The sequence below is a fragment of the Nyctereutes procyonoides genome, unplaced genomic scaffold (genome assembly GCF_905146905.1).
Source record: "Nyctereutes procyonoides isolate TBG_1078 unplaced genomic scaffold, NYPRO_anot_genome, whole genome shotgun sequence".
NCBI lineage: Eukaryota > Metazoa > Chordata > Mammalia > Carnivora > Canidae > Nyctereutes > Nyctereutes procyonoides.
In genome coordinates, this window is record NW_026575140.1 from 71,729,013 (window position 1) to 71,746,232 (window position 17,220).

General features: G+C 46.0%; 1 protein-coding gene across 3 annotated transcripts in view; it reads right to left on the reverse strand.

The window, feature by feature from the left end:
* The window catches only part of CADM1 (cell adhesion molecule 1), a 327,476-nt gene extending 314,234 nt beyond the window's left edge, over positions 1–13,242 (reverse strand). For all 3 annotated transcript variants that reach the window (XM_055306990.1, XM_055306989.1, XM_055306988.1), the window contains exon 1: positions 13,107–13,242. In XM_055306990.1, coding sequence (XP_055162965.1) covers positions 13,107–13,242 — 136 coding nt within the window. The remainder of the gene's footprint in view (positions 1–13,106) is intronic.
* Positions 13,243–17,220: the final 3,978 nt, after the last annotated feature.

Here is a 17,220-nt window from a genome sequence, read left to right on the forward strand (position 1 = left end):
TCAAAAAGACTGATGAGGAGCAGGGCAAGTCATGGTTATTAAACATCACAGACACGCACTTACATTATATGGAATAGGGCAGTCCCTATTTTGCTGCAAGTACCTTGATGAATTAAATGAAAAAGCAGATAAAGAATTCTTCAGGGGTGCCTGGGTGGCTCAGCTGGTTAAGCATCTGCCTTCGGCCCTGGTCATGGTCCCAGGTCCTGAGAATCGGGCCCTACATCAGGGTCCCTGCTCAGTGGAGAGCCTACTTCTCCCTCTCCCACTCCCTCTACTTGTGCTCTGTCTGTGTCAAATAGTCAAAGTAAAAATCTTAAAAAAAAAAAAAGAATTCTTCCAACAGCCCAAAGAGAACTATTCCCCTGGAAGGAAATGAAAGAGACATGAAGATAGAAAAAAAAAGAAAAATTAGCTTCTAAGTAAAATAAAGCCAAATGGGTAGAAAATCATCAAAATAAATATGAGACCCGAGGATTTTCCAAATAAGGAGAAAGGGTATAGGCAGATGTTTAACATGGCTTGTGGAAAAGAATTTTAAAAAAAAACAACCCACAACGCTACCATTATTTTTTCAAAAGGAAAACCAGGAAGGCTCTGAGAAAGGAGTGAAATTGGCTCCCATGGGAAGGTAGGTGGGAATGTACCAGAAAACACAGGCAAGGGAGTAAGACTTCTTTATATCGTTTTTATATTAATGATTTACATGTTCAAAATACATAATTAAATCAACAGGTGAAGAAAAAAAACTAGAATTGAATATAAACAGAAACAAATTATCTTAACTATGTATTTCTATATCTAATTGATCCACCCCTCCACCCCACCCCACACACACACAGAGGAAAGGAACTAACTTGTGAACCTGTAAACACACTACTCTGTCTAACCTCTGTGGGATCTATTTTAAAGGCAAAAAGAATGGCAAAGGGTTTTGAACTTTATTTGGTAGGTTTGTTGCCTAGGGTGGTCTTGGTAGAGTAATTTCAATTTTTTTTTTTGCATTAATTATAAACCATTGGCATGGCTGGAAAGCAAGGTTCTCACCATGGGGAAAAAAAAGACACAAAAAAGAACAGGAGGAGAAAATATTGGGTTATCAGACTGGAATTGATATATAAAGAAACAGGTAATTTATAGATAGATAATTTACATATATAATTTATATGTACAAAGTTATATATAAATGTTTATTAAAATATTACTTTAATATTTATGTTAAAATAGGGACGCCTGGGTGGCTCAGTGGTTGAGTGCCTGCCTTTGGCTCAGGCTGTGGTCCTGGAGTCCCGGGGTCGAGTCCCATATCGGGCTCCTTGCATGGAGCCTGCTTCCTCTGCCTCTCTGTCTGTGTTTCTCATGGATAATTAAGTAAAATCTTTAAAAAAAAAAATATTTATGTTAAAATAATATAAATAAATATATAAATTTATTATAGATAGATATCCTAGTTCTGTCTGCTGACACAAGAAGTCAATAGCAATGAGCACACCTCCTTTGTATCTAAATACCACTCTTCCACTAAAAGGAGTCAGGACTTCCTAGAGAAATAGCTGATTCCAGGTCTGGGGCAGAGAAAATACAATGTGAGCTTCGACATTTTCTTAGGACAGAAAATAAGAAAGCACTTAAGAATTAAAGAAGATGTATCAAAAGGAAATGAGAGCCAGACCCAAGGGTTCCCACTGGCCAAATACAACATAATGAAATATATTACACTGAATTTTCTCTTTCAATCTATGAGTCCATTGTGATTTTTGTTTTTATTTTTTATTTTAAGATTTTATTTATTTATTCACAAGAGACACAGAGACAGAGGCAGAGACATAGGCAGAGGGAAAAACAGGCCCCCACCATTGTGATTTTTTAAAAAAAAGAGGAGAGGAAGGGGAAACAGTCCTTCTTTACACAAGAATGCTTCTACCACCCAATGTGGAAAAATGATAGAATCAGAAAAATCACCATTTTGTAACCACCCGTGTAATACTTGATTAAGACAAGGTTTATTGATGCTGCCAAAATCACTAAGTCAAGTGTTTTTAGGGTACAGGATGTCCAATCTTAAAATATCCCACAAATTACTCATTAATTACAAAGGGACAAAACGGAGAACTCTGCGAATCCAGCTAAACTAAGTAACTCAACTTTTATTATCAAACACGAGATTAAACACTGTCACCACTAACAGGACAAACTGAGGTAAGAGTATTAGAAACTGACAACAGCTGTGCAGTGCTCCAGGCTATGACTGTTATCTGAATCAAACAATGAGGAAATGATCAATCTGTAGAACTGTGGGACATTGTACAAAACATCGCTGTGGACTGAACAAAATGTCAACACCATCAGAAACACCCCCTACTCCTTTAAAAAAAAAAAAATGGAGGACAAAGGAATGCTTCTAGATTTTCAAAAAAAAAAAAAAGAGAGAGAGAGAGAGGAGAGAGAGGGATGTGAAAACCAAATCCAATGTACAATCTCCTCTCCAACGGATACTGGATCAGGGAGGACAAAGAAACACATATAAAGAGCATTAATGGAACAACCAGGAAGATTTGCATATGGACTAGGTATTAGATTTCTTGAACATAGTAACGGCACCGAGGTTACACAGGAAAATGTCCTGATTCTCAGAAGTTGGAGCTGTGGTGGAGGACTCAAGGGCAAAGTGCCACTATGCCCACAACTGGCTTCCACATGGTTCAGAAAAAAAAAGGAATAAAAGATATGTGAATATATGTGACTCAGAGACCTAGATAAAGCAAATGGACAAAATGTTAACATTTGATGGATCTAGGAAGGGGTTTACAAGCATTCTTTGTAATGCTTGTAATTTCTTTTAATTTTCCTATGGTTTAATTTTTTTTTCCAAAATAAAAGTTAAGAAAAAATAGACTACAACTTTCTGGAAGACAGGGACCAACCTAGCAAACTATGAATGTGCCTAATTCAATGCCTGGTACAAAAGCAGATTTAAAAATAATTTTTAAATTCTTATTTCTCTACCACATGCCTTACAGGTTAATTACAGAACATACCAAGTTCTTGGTTTAAATAGAGCATATAAAATAAAAGAGGCTGAGTAAAAAAGTCCTGCCTGTGTTTAAAAGTTCCAAAATTTGAGGTTCTAATCACTGCCAGTTTCTCCAAGGAGACTGGATGATTCTATTTACTTCCAAAGAACGTTCGGCTCCAGGTGGGATCTTACTGCCACTTTGTTCTTCAGTCTCACCTTAAAGAGAATTGAGTACATCCTGAATTAATCCTTTCAGCAGAGTATTTATCAGTATTCCCAAACTTGATGACAGTAAGAGTCACAGCCAGAGTCATAACCCCTATTAGTAAGTAGCGGCTATTTTCCTAAGAGCCATACATATAACATACTTTCTTTCTTCTCAGGTACATTCATACATATGACCTTATTTTATTTTTTAACACCCTGTAAGGTAGGTTGTTTTTGCTGTTTTTAACTCCTGAGTAAAGCACTAGGTTTTACTATTCTGTAACCTAAACTGGGTATTCCGCTTGCCAACCTGGCTCAGAGATGGAAGAGATTTGCTTTAGAAAAGGAAACTGAACAGCAAGGAACATTCCTGTGATTACTAACAAAACTGAAAGAAAGGAGACAGAGGTCTCTTCACAATGATGTGTGCTCACAAGATATGCACAAGGAAAAGTGAAGTTCAGTGTCATTTAAGCTAATCTGTACTTGAACCTTTTAAGAGATAAAACCATTTGAGCAGTAATTTAGTACTAAATTAACTTGGGTTTTTTTTCCTCCCTATCTATGAAGTTTTCACCGTTTAAGTAAGGGTTTCTGCAAGAGGAATGAAGCGATGCTCCTTTCCTATTCAGAAGAGAGAATCAAGCTGATGACTTGTAGTAATATCCGGGTGGCCTGGCTTATTACAGGTATATCCATCCAGCAAAGAGCCAAGCACATACCCCATTCGGACAACCTTTTTCCCAAGACTGTCCCCAGATACTCCATAATAATCTAGTGTTTTCACATCACTGAATTATCATGCTATATAACCTCCGACTAGCAAGTTCTGAACTTGGCAGCAGAAGGATGCCAGACCAAAAATAATAATAATAATAATAATAATAATAATAATAATAATAAAAAGATGGCAGATAATATTACCAGGTAAAGGCTTTGAAAAGATTCCTAGGATAACAAGATGAGCAGTTAGACTGAGAGGTTTCATTTTTTTCTTAAGCCAGTGACAAGGCACCCTCTATGCAATCAACAAAAATGTGACCCGTCCTGATGCTTAAGATGACTGAGCTGAGTTAGGCAGCAACGTCTGAAAAGTCAAAGCTCTTTAAAAAGCGGGCTAGTAGTGGGATCCCTGGGTGGCGCAGCGGTTTGGCGCCTGCCTTTGGCCCGGGGCGCGATCCTGGAGACCCGGGATCGAATCCCACGTCGGGCTCCCGGTGCATGGAGCTTGCTTCTCTCTCTGCCTGTGTCTCCGCCTCTCTCTCTCTCTCTCTGTGACTATCATAAATAAATAAAAAAAAAAAAAAATTTAAAAAAAAAAAAAAAAAAGGCGGGCTAGTAAAGGCCTGGGTTTTAGCACACTGTGCTTCTAGCTCCCCAGGGAGGTACTTCTCAGTAACTAGACATTCTGAACATGAGCACCAAACACTTTTCTAAGGTGGTATATCTTCTGGACCATCTTCAGAGAGGTACATCTCATTGACTCAAAGTTAGTTGCTCCCTCTCACTCTGACCCAGAATTCTGAAGTCTTCCGAATCCTCAAGACTTGACTTTTTGTCTAAAAGCCTTACTTTGCCGGCGTGTCATCTGCTAAGTCAGTCACACCATTTTCGTGCTATGGTAAGTATCCGTATTTGAACCTGTCCTACCAAAAAGACATCATGCACAGTCGGGCACGCTAACGCTTAAGATTTTCATTAAAAGAATGGCCACAACATCTGCACACTTGAGCTTACTGTAAAGAAACATACTCTTGTATATACCTGTAAAGCAGAATAAGAGAGGTCTGTGTCGGGGTATAGTTTAGATAAGCACGTGTTAATGAAACGGAAGATGCCAAGGGAAGAGGCTTATTCGCAAGGTAGGCAAGGAGTACCAGCAGGCTTCCACCTAGAGACCAAAACAGTCAAGTGAGAAAACAGGTGAGAGAGCAGTTTCATGCAAAGACAATGAGCTGAAGGCCGAGAGCAGAACCCCTTTTTAACTCCGTTCAAGGGAGACCAGGACCAGGCTAGAAAAGTAGTAAGAAAGAGGGGCAATCAGAGTAGGAGGGGTAAGAAAACAGTTAACTAAACAAGGTGGACTACGAATCAGATGCAAGAAGCAGGAATGCAGATTAGGTGTTCTGGAAGGGCAGTGCCACAGGTCCCGTTGAGAAAAGAATCACAATGCAGGTGGGTAGACTTGACATCCTGACTAGCAGGTGCCAGGGTCAGGGGAATTGGCTGGGAAGCTTCTGTGAGTAGAACATAGTTTAGAGAGGACATCGAGGCCTCCAGAGAATGTCATGGAGAAACAATCAGCCCCGTTTTATTTCAGTCCAAGAGTGAAAGCTAAGGAGGGAAGAAAAAAAAAAAAAAAGACTCCAAATTTCAGGGCCTTGGAGACCAGGACGACCGTGGTGTCATTTGTGATAATGGAGACTTTGAGAAAAGTTGATACCTATGGCAGAAAAGATGAAAGGTTCAGTTTCTGACATGTTAACTTTTATGTTCATCGGGGCCAAGTGGCGATGCGGTTCTGACAACGGGAGAGATGGGGCCGGTGAACCCTTTGTTTGCAGGCAGGTCCTCCCTGTCCCCTCCGGGGACCTCATAACTCCCTTCCAATGTGACACTGCGGTCCCGTGCAGGATAGCTCAAGAGCACCTACCTTACCCAGGAAGCTTGCCAAGAGCAAGCTACTTCTTCCAGGCATTTTTAAAAGTCCATGTCACTGGAATATCATCTTCAAACACTGAGTAGCATTTAAATATATATCACAGTGCTTTCGTTTCAAGCCTATTTAACATTTCTGAAATATCTAGATCAAAATGTTGGGTCAAATGACTATATCCCAGTAAAATATCTACTAAAAGAAAAAAATTTCCCCACCTACCCACATCTCTCTTAAGATAATCACCCCATTCAAGACACCTGTCAGTCATAACAGATTTTTTTTTTCCAATGCTGTTTTCTCTCAACCTTGCTGCCAAGTTGCTCTTTTGAGTAATAATAAAGGCCACACGTCACTTTTGCGGTGCATGTATATAAATACTTCCAGCTCTCTTTCTTCTAACCCTAGTTCAAGGCCAACTGCACCAAAGCTTTTGAGAACCAGCACTGGAAGATCTTCAAAGAGAAACTGCCCATTAACCACAACAGCAGCTGCTGGCTAGAGCCTGCAATTTAAATCTCTGAAAAAGAAACTGTGGCTTCTGAAATTTAAACAAGGAGGTGCCACTTGTAATTACAAACATTCCAGTGGGTCCCTTCCCTCATTGATGGTTTCCAAACAAAGGCTTCTTATTCGATTTTGGTGGCGCTCCCCAATCCGTGAATGTAGGCATTCCTTTGTGCTTTTCTGGTGCTGTGGCCAGCTCAGAAGAGGGGCGCAGGAGGCAGGTTTTTACCTGGCCAGGAATGTTCAGACCCCTCAAAACCATCTCATGTGTAATTACTCGTTTGGCTGGAAACCAAAAAAACCAAATGCTTCACATTTATAGTCCACATTAAATACATTTGGGAAAGAACCTCTTAACACACACACACACACACACACACACACACCCCTTCACATTTCACAAACCTTAGAAAATGGAACCAACCTATTTTCCCATAAACCAAAGAAGTTCAGAAATTAACCCTGAAGCATTCCAGCATTTCTAACTGAAATTTAAAATTCCTAATTTAAATCAACAGGGCAAATATTCAGGAGTAAAAATAGTAACCTTTTCTCTCCCTACCACCCTGTACCCCCATCCTACAAAAATAAGCCCCAAATACTTACAGCTTGTTGTTTGGGTTTCCCACACCAAAGAAGGCATTTTGTGATCACCTCGGTTACAGATTACAGGCTGAAATTAGCATTTAGCCAGTTCGAAATGAGAAAAGACATTTTTTTAAAGCCATATATTCACAAAACGCAAAGGCATTTACACCACAGAGGCATTCAAAGATAAATACACGAATGAGGTATCTCACAGCCATCAAACTAAAATAGCCTTGCCTACAGAAGTCCTCAGATGGAGAGTATTCATTATGAGAACAACTGGAAATGGCCAATCTCGCCATGGGTGCTTTCCATAGTGCGCCGCAGTTGAGGGATTAGCTACAATTACGGCATATTTACACAACCATATTTACACAACAATAAAACTCATCTTATCCGATCCAAACAAAACCTTGCTCAAAATAAACCAAACCACACGAAAAGGTCTCAGGCAGTAATCTGCGCCCTGGCTTCTCTAGTTTCTGCCTCGGCTTTGCGCCACTATAATAAGCCTTCACCCTACCTCAGTAAAGCATGGGTAGGGCCACAATTCTGTATACCAGCTGAGAAAATGTATATTCAGTTCGTGATACTGTGATTATGGGGTTGGGGGGAAATGTATCTTATAGAGAATCTCTCTAAAGTAAATTATGGAACAAATGACAGGACGCCCAAGATTTGTTGAAACTAATCTGGGAAACAGGGGGGGAAGCATGCCGAGGATAGGCTGACCACAGGTGGAAAATTTACTGAACTGGGTGATTTGCACACAGGGTTAATTATGGCATTCTTTCCACTTTGGCAGATATTTGGAAATCTCTGGAATAAAATGGAAAAATAAAGAAAATAGGATCAATGTAAAATAAAGTCATCTTGTGAAAATAATTTTTTTCTTGCTTTAAAAAAATGTTCTCAGACTTTTCACTGCTTACATGAAAAGGGAAGAATGCCTGGTGAGAAAATCAGGACCTGTCCTCGTTCTTGACTTAAGGATTCTTCCTTTCTTCCTTAGTTACGTGGAATTAGGTCTACTGTTAATATGAATCCTCGAAAAGACAAATCAAGAGCTTAAATATCTAAAGCTGAGGCTCCTGACACCGAGTTTTCACACGTCTGACTTATGACAGGGACACAAATCCAAAAGCCCTCCCCTATGAGGTGCCTTGGACGACATTCATGTGGTCACTGCCAAATAAAGTCCAGAGGTTTCAGTATCATTTGTCAACACCAAAGGCAACCTTACCAAGAACAGGTTCTTTTATCTCAGAGGTCACTCCTCTGATCCATGGGTTTATTACCCAGAACAACAATTAATCTTGCTGTCTTCACAATATAAACTAGACCTAGCCAAGATATGGTCTGCCCGTGATCCACATGCCTCACTGGGGCATCCCTGCTGGGAGGTGGAACAGGGCTGCTGACTCTACATAATGGAACCCGCTCCCAGGCCCGGCTGCATCACCCGCTCATCCTCAGTTCCACGGTCAGCAGGGTCCTTCCCCCTCTGGGCTCCGGCTGCCTCACTACAAAATAATGAGATTTCACCAGACTATTTGTAGCATCCTTCCCCTTACAAAAATTCCACGATTATAAGACTCTCTAGTTCCTCAACAGGTAATAAGAAAAAGGAGCTTTGGTGTTATAATGGTACATTTTCTATCATATACATTTCAGTGTGAATATGAATATTGTACTGGGTGACTTTCTGTATATGTGTGTCTATATGTATACATATGTGTGTGTACAGATGTACTTGCATATACCCACTGACGGTTACCATTAGGTGCCTATATGGGACTAATTGCTTCCAACTCAAAGCAGCAAATTTTCAATTCTGCAACAGATGTCGCTGTGTGATTTCTCCTTTCTATGCTGGATTTTCAGCTAAAAATGCCCAGCGTAATGGTCAAGTACGATTCTTCCCAAGAAAGAGATATAGCATTTGAATCCTTAGGATTTATTTCTTATAAATGTTCTTCATAGGCTAGTAAATTTCCATTCAAATCATAGCATAGTTTGGCCCAATTTAAGAGATCTCCCACATAAAAACAGGCCTTTTGTTAAACGTGCACGCGCGCGCGCGCGCGCGCGCACACACACACACCCATTTTTAAAATGTAAATTCCAAGTGGCCGATTAGGCATTAAAATGTCACATACAAAAACCCAGAGAATGAGACAGTTTCTATTCACAGCAATATTGCCAATTTTGTAAAGCCTAAAAAATCATGTAGCAATGCAGACCCAGGAATTCTAAAAATTCACTTAGGTCTGAGGCCAAAATGTACCAGGTGTGGGCAAAAGTCACGGTAAAACTCCAAGAGCGCCATTAATGATGATGAAAAATTTGGATTTCAGTTTTTACTGCATCTCTTTAAAAATAAATAGTAAGACTGAAATTACAGTTTGCAAGATATCTTACCAATCTGACATTCTCTATCAACCACTTCTTGACACATGTCAAAAAAAAAAAAAAAAGTGACATCTCTTTCCCTTCAACCAGTATGTCCTCCAATGACCAGCAGTCTCAACAGGTAGCTAGCACAGTCTTCGGCTGAAATTCAGAGCTAGGAGAAAGCATTTCAAAATCTCTTTTTAAACCTAGGAACCTGTTACCTTCTGGGCTTTTAGAGGGAGTGGAGCAAGATGAGCAGTCAGGGAATCCGGGACCCACTCGGTAAGAATATGAAGTCAGGAAGTGGGAGAGGAAGCGAAAGTGTCCTGCTTGTTGGCTTCTTCCCTGTCCCACTCCCCTTAACCAGGAGGGCCATTGGGGAAAACTGGATAAAGCATGTACAACATCCATATGAATAAAGCTCTTTGTTCCAGAGAACTGCCTGCTCTTTTATTCCCCCCTTTTTCCGTATTTGTTCATTTCAAAAGATTGCTCAATGGGCCTCTTGTTCCTCCAAAACGTCCCAGGCAAATAATGCAAGCTTGTCTCGTCACACAAGTCACTAAATGAAGCCTTGTGCGTCTCCAGTGACACACTGTAAATATAAAGTGGCATTAATGAGGGATATTTTATCAAAGCTATCACAGACAAGTGCAAGTCCCTCCTGCGGCCATTCAATTTGATGCAGGGAAAGGCAACAATAGCAGGACGGCACTTTTGTAAAGTCCCCATCCCCGGGACACAAGCCCCAACAGGTCAAGACAAGCAAAACTCAGCCCCTCGGCTTGCCAGCACCATCACAAACCCCCACCCACCGGCCATCCTCTCTAATGCTACAAAAAGGTAAGAGTAGGGCAATGAGCCACCAGCTCAGGAGGGCTGAGAAGCGGCACCACGCGTGCACCTAAAACGTAATAACAGGCGTGATTTACACGGAGGAGTGAGTCTCCACAACCCCATTTCGGCTGTGTTTCATTACCGTCCATTTAATCCACACACCACGGGTGGGATGGGAGATGCTCTCCAGGGGATGGATGGATTCAGTTACAGGGGAAGACAGAACCAGGACCTACAGCACGATGGCCCCAGATCTCTATCCCAGCGAGCCCGTAAAAGAAACACGCCTAATGAAGTTAGAAGGCAACGCCAACAGGTTTCTCTAACCTGACAGTGGCACCTGGAGGCCTCTGGGAGAAAGCTTAGCTGGAGAGGCCGAAGGAAGCAAAGTGCCCCGGGTCCCACCTGAAGTCTAACTCGGGCAGCCCAGGACCTGGGGGCTAGGCCAAGACCCCTTCCCAATGCCATCACCAAGCAGCGCAGAAGAGAAAAAAACAGATTTAAAGAAAGTCATCTCACCCCCTCGCTACAAATCAAGCCCAATTACTTTCTAATTTGAACACAATCTGATAACCAGCGTACAAACGGATGTACACAAGAGCAAGAAGCTGCTTCCATGGTAACTGGCAACAGAATTTTCTTGCAGCTTTGACATGCACGGTTGAGTTCCAGACCGCTCTCCTTTCGGGTCCGCATACATCCCTCGCTGGGAAGGCAACTTCTCACGGCGAGATGGTTACAAATATAGTACAGCTGCTACTACCCGGTGCCGTCAATGAGCAGGCTTGACAGAGGAGGTACCAGCTAACCCTACTCCGCTGCCAAGCGCGCGTTGCACCGCTCCCATTTTTAGTCAAAAGGCAAAATCCCCGACCAGCGCCGTCCTCCCCCCCCCCTTTTTTTTTTGCAGCCAATACAAGTCTATTGTTGCCTCTATTATGCGCCAGTTACCGAGCCTTTACTCACGCTCACGTTTAACTGACACTGGCGCTTTTTACAATGCAGCAGCGCGAGGGATCTCTTTCAGGAACATTTTATTGAACCCATCCAGTCAGAGACATCACCCGAAATGAAGTTGTAACCACACCGGCAATAGGCTGAACCCAATTATCTCGTAACTCATAAATTAAGAATTCACAGAGGGAAGGAAACACACACACACACACACACACATAAACAACATCCGGAGACATGCAGTGGCATGGAAGGGAAAAAAAAAAAAATCCTCAGCTCTGGAACTGAGCTGCTGCCAGATTCCCACCCCTGTACATCCCCGATACGCTCCCCAAGCCGAGCTCCCTTGCACGCCTGCCTGGGAGGGGTGGGGAGGGGTGGGGAGGTAGCAAGCAACCCGGCATCCCCGGATCCGAAGCTCGCAGCCCCCGACATCCCCATTTCCTACGGCGTGTCTCCTGCGGTGTTTACGTAACTGTGTGTCCTCTAGCGTGTAAACAAAAGGCACAGCCCAAGCCGAGAGGCGCGCGGGAGAGGCACGGGGGCCCGGCGCTGCGCCCGCCGCGGCCGGGGGCTCCGCAGGTGGGGGCTGAGCTCTCCGCGTCCTCCGCCACTTGTTGCTCGCGGTCCTGCGGCTCCCGAGCTGCGAGGAGGGGCTCTGCAGGCGCCGAGCCCCGCTGCATCCCCCCGGCCCCCCGCCCCCGCCGCGGGCCCCGCGCCGCCCGGTCCCGCCGCCCGCCCGGAGCCCGCAGCGGGAGGCCCGGGGCGCGGGGACGCCGCGCGGCCGCGGAGCGCGGCGGTGGCGGGAAGGGGAGGCAGGGCGCAGGACGGCCAGCCTCTCGGCTGGGGAAGAGCTCCGGCTCCCTTTTGTTAGCAAAAGCAAACACTGCCCTCTTCTTTCCCGACCGCGCCAACGCGCCCGGCACACGGGCAGCCGCACATCGTGCTCCTGCCGAGTGCTCGGCGTCTCCGGGGAAGGCGCCGGGCGTGCAGAGCCGCCCCCGGGCAAATCCCCAAGGCAGCTCCGCGCCCCGGGGCGCCCCGAGGCCCGCAGGGTGCCCGCCTGGCCGCAGAGGCCGCGAACCTCCCTCCACCGCCGCGGAGCCGCCGGGGACGACGCGCAGCCTGGGAATCCGGCGTCCCCACGAGCGGCGGCGGACGCCGTGGGGCCAGCGGGCTGCGGGCTCCGGTTCCTGCCCGCAGAGGCGGCGACAGCCCCCCCCCCCCGCGGGGCCGGGCCCGAGGAACTTTCCCTGCCTGGAGCCGAGCCCGGGAGCCCCGCAGCCGGGTGGCGGGGGCCGCGGGCCGGGGCCGGGGGCCGGGGGGTGCGGAGGGCCGCGATCCGGCCGGAGGGAGGCACGCGCGGGGCGCGCGGTTCGGGGGACGGGGGTGGGGGGAGGCAGAGCGCGGGGACAGCGCGGGCAGGTCCGGGGACGTCCTGGAGCTCGGGGGGCAAGCACGCTGGAGGCGGCTGCGGGTCAGCTCGGGAGGTGTGGGGCACAGGGATGTAGGGGGCCCGCTGGAGAGGTGGGGGCGAACGGCCAGCCCCGGGACGGGGGGACCTGCAAGTTACGGGGACGACAGCGAGTTTGGGAGGGTGCGGAAGGCTGGGGGTCCCTCCGTCCATTCCCCTTCTCCCCTATTCTCGAGCCCCCGGGCCCCCCCTTTCCAGTCCCCTCCGCACCCCGCGCCAAGCCGGGGAGAAAAGGTACCGGTGCAGCCATCCCCCAGGGCTCCGGCTGCCACCCAGATGGGCGGGGGGGAAAGGGGACCCCCGATCCCTCTGCCCCTTCCAGCTCAGCCCGGAGTTTCCTCTCCACACTCCCTCCGATTCGGATTTAGGAAGTGGGGGAAGGTTGTCATGGAAACGTTTCCCCCTTCCACGGCCATGGCTACTGGGGTGCCTTAGGAGATTTGGAGGGCCGACCGGCCGGTGCCCACACCTACCTGTGGGGATCAGGGCCGCGGCGGAGAGGAGCAACAGCAGAAGCCGGAGTCGGAGCCCGGGAGGCGCCGCCGCCGCCGCCACCGCCGCCACCGCCGCCGCACACTGGGACCCGCTCGGCAGCACAGCACTCGCCATGTCGGGCACCTGCCTCAGACTGGCGGCGGTGGCTTCCTCCGGAGCCCGAGCGGACAGCTAATGAGATGCTAATGACATGCGCTGGGGGCGGAGCCCGGGCCGGCCAATCACAGCGCCGCTAGCCCAACCCGGCTCTCGCAGGACTCGCCCCCTCCCCCACCCCGCCCCCTGGCGCTGGCGCTCGGCGGCGCGCCCGCGCCACCTGGGGGCGGGGCCGGGGGCGGGGCGTATGCAAATATGTTTATGTTAAAATTCGTGTTCGCTTCCCCGGAATCAGGGAAAAAGTGTTCTCCTGGGCGCCCGGCTTGTGGGGGCCCGGGCTCCAGGGGGCGGGTCTCGCTTCCCGAACACCTATCTATATTAGGAACGTATGCAGCAATCGCTGTAGCCGACCGGCCGCCGGAGAATCTGTCTCCCGCGGAGGAGGCTCGCGTGCCCGGGACACCGGGTGCATCCGGCCTGGAAACCACACGTTGCAAATCTCCGTCACTCACCTTGCACCGAAGGAATAGATCTCTGGGAAACGGGGGCTGCTCGGGAGTGGAGAATGAGAATGCAGGTCCCCGGATTGACAAAACAATCTGGGAGAAGTGCATGCGTGCTTTGCACGTCCGGCGGAGCGGGAGAGCCCGCTCAACAGCCTAGCGGTAGACTTGGGCATAGTTGGGAGAAAGGAACCCGAGTCGGGCTCTGGGATTTTCGAGTCGGTAGCCTTGCGGTATATTTTCCGGAAAGGTAGATCGGGGAGGGTCGGCTCTGGCTCCCCAGCTTGCAGAGGGTCTCCCTCCGGCCTTATATAGATACATGCGTATTTAAATACCTTTGACACAAGTGCAATGATGTATATTTACGATTACACACATCCAACAAAAAAATATTTTCCGTCAAGGCTCCGGGGTGGAGGGTGGAGGGTGGAGGGTGGAGGGTGGAGGGTGGAGGGCGGAGGCTGGGGGTGGGATGGGGGTGCCCATGAAGAGAGGGTCTGCCATCTTCGTCCTTGGAAGGGGCTCAAACCCACTCCCTCCTTCTCGACGCCCCAGTCCCTTCCTAAGGCGGCTGGGGACCAACAGGTGCTCCGAGCTTCCCGTGTCTCTGGGAGAGGCGGGCTCTCCCGGCTGAAACGATTTGCTTCTCCGGACTCGCTGTCTCTCCCCGAAATTGCCTCTGCTTTCTTTTCAACCAGGCAGCCGGCTCCCTTGTTTGTCTGCTTTTTAATTACTTATTTTCTTCCCCTCTAGAAGATCGTATGCGCTCTGACCCTCTGTTGCTCAAGCATCAAATTGAAGGACGAGCCATATTAAGTGTAAAGGTTTATAATAATTTAAGTATTCATAGAATGCAGAACAATAAGATGTAGGAAATACAATTTGCATAATAAATATCAATATCACAACAGCTAAAACAAACCATGACAAATTATCTGTGGCTAAATGACCAAGAGATTACTGAATGTAAATTGCTAAGACTGAGCTGCAGTCAAGAGGAGCTGCACCAAATGACTCGCCTGGCCCTCTGTCCTCGTTTAGCTAAAAGATAATAATAATAAATAAATAAATAAACATGACATATCAAAAAGGAAGTCGAGATCTGCCAACCCACCAAATGAGTTACACTTAAAAACAGCCTCCTTATTATCCATTATGCATAAACTAATTTCAAGACTGCCCTGTCTTCCCAGCCCTGGGTATTCTGCTCCGTAATTACAGGCCCTGATGCATAAACTACAGGCAGTCCTCCAGAACTCAGGAAAGCTCCAGCAGACAGTGCTACATGAGGCAGGAAACCATCACCATGTGGTCACCGGGATAATGTCCACTCTGCAAAGTCCCATGTATTCTTAACACCCTTGGAGGCACAGCTACCTGGGCAGACCAAAGGCAGAGCAGAGAGTCACGCCAAAATCAGGATAAAAAATTTTGAGGCTGTATGTATGTTGAAAGCGATGTGTTAACTATAAAATAAGGTCCTATATGCCAGGAACTCTAGCACCCTAGCTAAGAGTCATATTTATATTTGCTGCTATTATTATTATTACTAGTCTTGCAATTATTGAGTTTTTATTAAGTATTTTGCATACATAATCTCATTCAATACTTGGAACAATCCCCATGGCACGTACTATTATCTCCCATTTTATATTTTTTAAACATAGTTAGAAAGATTAAGCAACTGCCCCGAGGTCAAAGTTTCTAAGGTGCAGACAGGGCTTGTGCAATTAACCACTATATGCTATACCATGCCTCAACAAATATTTGTTAAGTGAATGAATAAACATCACATTACAATGCATGAATAATAAGCACAGGATCACTACATTTTTAACATAAGGCAAAAATATGCCAGCAACTGAGAAACATTTTTTTTTTTTTTAAATAACAGGATTGCATTACACTCCTAAGGAAAAGCATTCCTTATGAGGCTGGATCTCCAAGAGAATCTAGTTAGGCCCCAAGCCTCCCACACTAGGAACACAGTATGGGGACATTGGAAGATGTGGAGTGTTTTCATCTCCCTTCATTCTCTTGGCACATCAAATGAACACCTACTCAAATTTCCAATTGGCAAAGAACAATATGGGACATTTCTGTAGGAAATGCTAATGCTGTGTGACTTACCTCACCAGAGGAATGCAAATAGTGTTAGAAATTCCACCCCAAAATCAACCACCTGTGTCATAAGCTTAAGGAATCTGCACATCCAACTTCCCAGGTCGGTGGGACATCTTTAGCACTGCTCTGCATGGAGAGAACCAGAGCTGAAAACTTAAGATGAAGCTGTTGCTAACCTATACACTAGCCATGCTCCTCTCCCCCCACCTCAGCTCTTTCACACTGAAGATCTCGCCAAGCGATTTAACATATGGAACATGTGAAGAACGTATCAAATTCCCGCAGCCGCTAAGTACAAGTTATGACTACTCTGGCTTTCTCATAGTAAAGCTCGTCATTTTCTGCTTCGTGGACCAGAACTCCTCGCCAACTACAAGTTCCAACATTTTTTCCCCTTGCTACATGGATTTAACCAATTTTGAAAGCCAGATGGTGTTTTTGCCATTTATAACTGATAATCAATTGTTTTGTGAATTTAATTTTTCAAGAAAGAACTGAAATGCTTATCAGAATTACAATCTGGGGACTTCTCGTGTTAGAATAAAATTGCCAGAAGCACCGAGAGCCTAGTCCTCTTTTTTTTCTTCTGAGAAAACTTTAAAGAGCGAGAGGGAGAGAGACCCTATATTGTTCGCCTCCACTCGAGCAGCTGAGAAATACGGAACAACATAAAGGAAAAATAAACATTAAGGAGAGAGTCATGTTTTGCCAAATACATTAGGAGATAATCAATGAGAACTGGTAACATGTTGCTTTTTAATATGCTAATTATTTGAGTATCCATGTATGAAAAGCAATAAAAACAAATTATTAGGGAAAATAAAACAATGTTTTGAGTCAGCATCTGCCCTGCTTCTCGATTGAGTACCCAGAGGAAAGTGGTTTGGTCATTTTATGGACTGAATGTTTTCATATCCCCCTGACCCACCCCCCAACACACCTCATTCCCTTGCCAAATTCATATGTTGAAACCCTAACCCTTAATGTGATAATATTTGGAGGTAGGTATTAAGTCTAGATGATATTTAGGTTAGATGGATACCATCCAGATGTCCTAGAAATCGATACCAGAGCTCTCTCTCCACATGCAGGCACCGAGGAAAGGTCCTGTGAGCACAGAGCAAGAGGGCAGCTACCAGCAAGCCAGGAAGGGGGCTCTCACCAGAACCTCGCACCTTGATCTAGGACTTTCAGCGCCCAGAACAGTGAGAAAATAAATATCTGTTATTCAAGCCACCCAGCCTCTGGTATTTTGTTACAGCAGCCGGAGCTGACTAAAATAATCCCTAAGCCTCAGCTTCCATTGTCAAAGGGTATACTGAAATTATAATAAATGTCAGCTTTTAATAGAAAGTCTTCCATAAATTAA